The sequence below is a fragment of the Dioscorea cayenensis genome, chromosome 8 (genome assembly GCF_009730915.1).
Source record: "Dioscorea cayenensis subsp. rotundata cultivar TDr96_F1 chromosome 8, TDr96_F1_v2_PseudoChromosome.rev07_lg8_w22 25.fasta, whole genome shotgun sequence".
Lineage (NCBI taxonomy): Eukaryota > Viridiplantae > Streptophyta > Magnoliopsida > Dioscoreales > Dioscoreaceae > Dioscorea > Dioscorea cayenensis.
The window spans coordinates 6,990,967-6,997,308 of record NC_052478.1 but is presented as its reverse complement, the minus strand read 5'-3'; the positions used below and the strand labels follow the sequence as shown (position 1 = coordinate 6,997,308).

Genomic DNA, 6,342 nt, shown 5'->3' with positions numbered 1-6,342 from the left:
TCCATATACACGGATAAGAGGATCATAAGAAGAAGCGCCAGTAACAATTTTATGATGAGATCCAGTGGAGCGCTTGACTTGGAACTTAACAAGCTGCTTAGGATGCAACTTGAAGCAATTCTTAGCATGATGACCTGTCTTCTTGTAGTGGGTGTAGACAATAACGTTTGCAAAGGAATGAGCCCTAATTACTCCAGTCTGATGAGGAACCACCAAAACAGCATGAGACATCACTAAAGTAGTAGTAAGAGCACAAAGGCATGTCTCCTTGGCAATCAAAGCTACAAGTGCTTCAGTAAAGGTAGAAAGAGAAGTACGTCGAAGGATCTGAATGCGTACTGGCTCAAACTCATAGCGGAGGCACATAACAAACTAAAACATGAGGTTTTGCTGCTCATGTTTCTCCTTTATCACACAGTTTTTGCAATCAACGCATCCTTTCGGCACCATAGCATCAAACTAACCAGATACAAGAGTGAAGATCGTGTAAAATTCCTTCATTGATAAATGCAGTTATTGAAAATTATGCAATTTTTGTAGCAGGGAGAACCGGAGTGCCTCACTGGTGTGTAGATAGCGGTATTGAAGATAGTCCCAAATTTCCTTGGCTGATAAATGATCAACAAAGCTTATCCTGATAGAAACATTAGTACTTATGCACAAGATGCCCATGAAACGATCATCAGCAACCCGCCAAGCCTTGACAATTGTTGCAGCAGTCGTATCTTATCAAATGGATCGTTAATAAGATGAGATGCGAGACTAACTAATTGCAAAAGCATGAATACCGAAAATTCCCATTCACGATAATTATGACCATTAAGTCTAATATCTGTGTGAGAAAGAACACCACTGGCAAGAATCGTCCTAGAGGGCTGAATTGGATTCGCTATTTTTTTTATACTATTGGCTGTCACTATACATAGTCACTGTAGATATCGTTGCGCACATCACTGTAGACATCACTGTACACAGTCACTGTAGAGATAATTGTACACATCACTGTTTGTCGGCCACTTGTCTGCCATTGTTGACATCATTGTACACATCACTGTTTGTTTGCCATTTATCTATACTGATGACATCACTGTGCATACCACTATGCATGTCACTGTTTGTCTACCACTTGTCTGCCGATGTGATGATGGCCAGAGAAAATCAGAAGATATGAAGTTATGGCCGGAGAAGATAAGACCGGAAGTTTGATGGAATGATAGCCAGAGAAGATGAGAAGATATGAGATGATTACCGGAGAAGATAAAAAGATCTAGATCTTGACCAGAAATTGAGAAGACAGAATAGGACGGAGATCGATAAGAAGGTGACCGGAGGAGATGACCGGAGTTAGGATTAGGGATGGCAACGGGTAGGGTATGGGTAGGGTATGCCAAAACCCTTACCCGTACCCGTAACCCCTACCCCATACCCGTACCCTTACCCGTACCCTTCAGGGTAAAAAAAAAATCATACCCTTACCCTTACCCGCAGGGTACGGGTATACCCGCAGGGTACCCGCTTACCCGTTCAAATTATAGAATTAAATTTAAATAAAAATAAAAATAAATTAATTATACATTATATTACAATCTTTAAACACATGTCCATAAATTCAAAATTACAAGTTGATATATATTTGTTTATCTTAAATTATATAATCACATAAAATTGACGTCTATTTAGGACTCAATGGTAACTCTACCTTTTGTTTTTTTCATGTTTAACCATCTTGGTTTTTGTTTAAAATTTTTTCATATATCTATAATTTATATTTTATATAGCTTCAAATTTTATAAATATTTAGTAAGATTTTGAATATAAAAAACATTATAAGTAATTCTCATAAGTTATATCCAATTGATTTTTTATTAGTATCTTATTTTTCAGGATGTTCTTATAATTTATAGAATAAATTATTATAACATTATTTTTTATATTTGTTTGTTTTTTAATTTAATTATGATTCTTAATATATAATATTATCAAATATAAATATAGAAATTAAATAAAATTTAAAATAATATATTATGAGAAATTTTGAAGTATTATTTTCAAATTAATCACCATGAAAATAGATATTGAGTAAATTGTGGATAAATGTTTAGTTTAATAAAAAAAATTATATATATATATATATATATAAGAGGGTAAGAGTGCGAGTGCAGGTGCGGGTTTTACCCTGCACTCTTCAACAGTAAGGGGTAAGGGGTAAGAATGCGGGTAGGGGTGAGGGCATACCCTTACCCGACCCGTCTCACTCAAAAACTAACGGGTATCACTTACCAGTGCACGTACCCGGTCAAAGAGGGTAATACCCTCTTTGACCCAGGATCGGCATCTGATATCTCCGTCGGGTAGGGTACAAATTGCTATCTCTAGTTAGGATTTCTCAACTCTCTCGGATACCATGTTAGAATGAAAGAATGAAGAAAGAATAATCATGCATTATCACATTGTTTACTAATATATATATATATACTAGAGTAAATAGTAATGAGTTTTATATGTTTAACAAATACATCGTTGAAAAGAAAAAATTTCTCATTATGTTGTAGACCCGCTGAATTTAACTTGAGCTCCAAAAGTAAATGTGGTTTGCCAAAGATCTGAAGAATATAACTAAAATAAATGTCCATCACAAAGATTTTTAATGAGGATCGGTCATGATTTCTTTTTGAAAAGAGAGTCGAAGCAAAGAAAATATAGGCCTTTCAAGTGTGAAAAGAAGAATTTGAACAAAATGCTTAACTCTGACGCCTCTCTTTCTTTTTTTTTTTTTCTCTGTTGCTCTGTACTTTTATTCGATTCCTTACTTTTTGACTGGTAACCATTTTTTTTTAATTTAATTTTTTTTTTTTTCATTTGAGTTTATCCACTTCATTAATTTAAAAAAAAATACATATATGGCCCACTATTTCCAATCCAGTACCTCTAGTCTAGCACTGAGAAATTACTATTATTAGTAATTGACTTGCATATTTGACTGCTCCAATTGATGACAAATCGGAATCAAATAAAGATTACAAGTGCATTATAGTAGCAGAGTTTGACAGGAGTTTAGGTGGTCACCACTTACCAGCGTTTTGAGAGAGCTTGAGACAGACATGGAGCATCTAGTTTCCTTTGCTGTGACGAAGCTGGCTAATCTCTTAGCACAAGAAGTTGTATTTCTTAAAGGAGTGGATGATGAGCTGAGATCCCTCCTTCGTTTGCTGGAATGGATTCAAGCACATCTTAAGAGCATCGATCATTGCAACGAAGACGATCAACGTGATAAAGTTTGGGTGAACCAGATACAAGAAATTGCTCATGACGCCGAGGACATCGTCGATGACTACATCTTCAAAGTGCATCAACGGCGTCCTCTTAGTCCTTCCAAACTAACATTCCTCCATGACCTTGGCAATAAGATTCGCAAGGTCAAAGGGACAGCTCAGGAGATCTTTGATAATCGATGTAAGTTTGGCAATATTGAAAGCAGTGGAGCTAGCACTACTTCAATCTCAAATAGTGAAGCAAGACCACCACTGCCACTGGTGAGACGGAGACGAAATCCAGATGTAGAGGAGGCGGATGTTCTCGGCTTTGATGAACATTTGCAGGCTTTGGCAAGGATGCTAATGGGCGATGATGGTAATCAGAGGCGTGTTGTTGTATCGATCACTGGCATGGGAGGTGTAGGCAAAACCACTCTCACTAAGAAGATCTTCTCTGATCCTGGCATCAGGAGGCACTTTGCATGTCAAGCATGGATCTGGGTTTCACAAGAGTATCGAGCTGGTGAAGTATTGAAGACTATTGCTAAAGATGCCATGGCTTTGTCTAATCAAAGATTGAAAGACCTGAGCCATGAGGAGTTACAGTGGGAGGTTTATAAGCACTTGGAAGAAATGAAATACTTGGTCATCTTAGATGATGTATGGAGCAAAGAAGCTTGGGATAGTATCAAAATCCTGTTACCAGATATGATGAATGGAAGTCGAGTGTTGATAACCACTCGCAACCATGATGTGGCATTGCATGCAGGTAGGCAGAGCCCTCCTCCCTATGATCTAATGTTTTTGGGAGAAGAAGATAGTTGGGAGTTGTTTTGTAGAAAGGCAATTCCAACAAAGTGCACCAAGGATTGCCCGCCATACTTGGAATCTATAGGAAGAGAGATGGTGGCCAAATGTTGCGGTTTGCCGCTTGCCATCGTTGTGTTGGGAGGCCTAATGTTGACTAAACGTCAATCAGTGGAGGAATGGAGGAAGCTGCTAAAATGTGCCAATTGGCAACTAAGACAGGGTGAAGAGCAGATCTCAGAAATACTAGCTCTCAGCTACCATCATCTCCCTTACTACATCAAGCCATGCTTTCTCTACTTCAGCATCTACTCCAAAGGCGCTTTAATAAGTGCTAAGAGGCTAATTCGACTATGGATTGCGGAGGGTTTTATCCAACCCAGAGACCAAGAAATTATGGAGGAAGTCGCGGAGGATTACCTCGAGGAGTTGGTGCATTGTAGTATGATTCAAGTGGTGGAGAGACATCACCACGGAGGCATCAAGATTTGTCAAATCCATGAGCTCCTTCATGATCTCTCAATCTTCCTGGCCCAAGGTATGAACTTCATTCATATTCCTAATAATAATGACAATGAGGAGAATATTTCACATAAACCTCGTCGACTTTCTCTCTGTGATGACAAGAGTACCTGTTACATTGCTCGATTGCATTCTACTGACTACACTTCACGTTTGCGCACTATAACTTCTATAGACATGGAGAAGAGGGTCTCTGAAATGGAGAAATTCTTCCATAACATGAAGTTGCTGAGAGTTATAAATGTCCAGGGTACAAAAATCAGGTCATTGCCGAATGATATAGGAAAGTTAATTCATTTAAGGTACTTGGGTTTGCGTTATACAAATCTAAGAGGGCTGCCATCCTCCATTAGCAAACTCACTAATCTGCAAACTCTTGACATCAAGAATTCTGTCCGTATGATTGAGCTACCAAGTCAAGTGTGGAAGATGCACCGCAACCTAAGACATTTGGAAGGCACTGGTTTTTCCATCAAGGGGCTGCCAAGCACTGAGAGCCTACCTAATCTACAAACTCTTTCGAATGTTAAAGCTGGTCCATGGTTGCAGAATGGTTTACAAAAGATGACATGCCTTAGTAAACTCGGCGTTCATGATGTCACTGACACTTATAAGGAGGCATTGTTAGATTGTCTTGGTAAACTAGATAATCTCAAGAAATTGGCATGGAAAGCAGAGAAGGATAGCACGATACCTAGCTCAATACTCTCCACTGGTCAACACAAGAATAATCTCCAAGTTCTTTATTTGCGTGGCCGATTGGAAGGACTGCCAGATGGTATCTGCATGCCTTTAAGCCTCACCAAGTTGACCTTAGAATCATCAAGGCTTCAAGAAGACCCCCTAGTGATGCTTGGGAAGCTGGATAACCTTCAGGTACTTAGGTTAAGATATGATGCTTTTGTTGGAGGGGAGATGGTTTGCTTGGAGAAAGGATTTCCTGAATTACAAGTGTTAGAACTAAATTGCTTGTCTGAATTGGAGGTGTGGAGGATAGAGGATGAAGCCATGCCCAAGCTTAGAGAACTGGAAATAGAAGCATGTAATTTTCTGATGATGCTTCCCCAAGGCCTTCAAAGGGTTACCAGTCTACAAGAGTTGAAAGCAATTGATATGCCGGATGACTTCTGCCGAAGGTTGAGAATTAATGATGGTGAGGACTGGGAAAAGATCAAGCACATACCTTCAGCAAGAGTGTATGATAGCAGACAAAGGGAGTTCTGTTGGGTGCAGGTGGTGTATGAGTATACCAACTACTGGGAGGATGAATCTCTTGAGTCCCTCACAGGAGATGATGTTGAGGGTAACCTAACTCATGACACCATCGATTGGGAGGAATCGATCGGAGAATTCGAAACTATAGGGCTTTGGATTATGGAATAAAAATAAAACAATGGGAAATGAAAAGAAAGGAGAATGAAAATAAAAATAGGGAGAATAATAAAGAAGATGTTTGATTAGAGGTAACGAGAGTTAGAAATAGGAAAAAAATAGGAGAGATATATACCATGAAAATTATATTTATACATTTTTGTATAAATAAAAAATTTGTATAAAATAATGAATTATGTTTAATAATAAATATTTAATATTTTTTATTATTAAATATTTAGAATATAATTATTTATTTTAATTTACTATAATTAAATATTTAAATTTTATTTAATTAATTATTTTAATAATAATAATAGTTAAAAATAATGGTGTTTAAATTATTTTATTATGTTAATTAATATGTAAATATATTATTACAATTAAT

General features: G+C 37.5%; 1 protein-coding gene across 1 annotated transcript; it reads left to right on the top strand.

Moving 5' to 3' along the window:
- The first annotated feature begins 2,910 nt into the window (after nt 1-2,910).
- Nucleotides 2,911-6,088, top strand: LOC120266916 (putative disease resistance protein At1g50180). The gene has a single exon (XM_039274571.1). It carries the CDS (start codon nt 3,102-3,104, stop codon nt 5,964-5,966), a length of 2,865 nt encoding a protein of 954 aa, XP_039130505.1. The 5' UTR covers nt 2,911-3,101; the 3' UTR covers nt 5,967-6,088.
- The last annotated feature ends 254 nt before the right edge of the window (nt 6,089-6,342 follow it).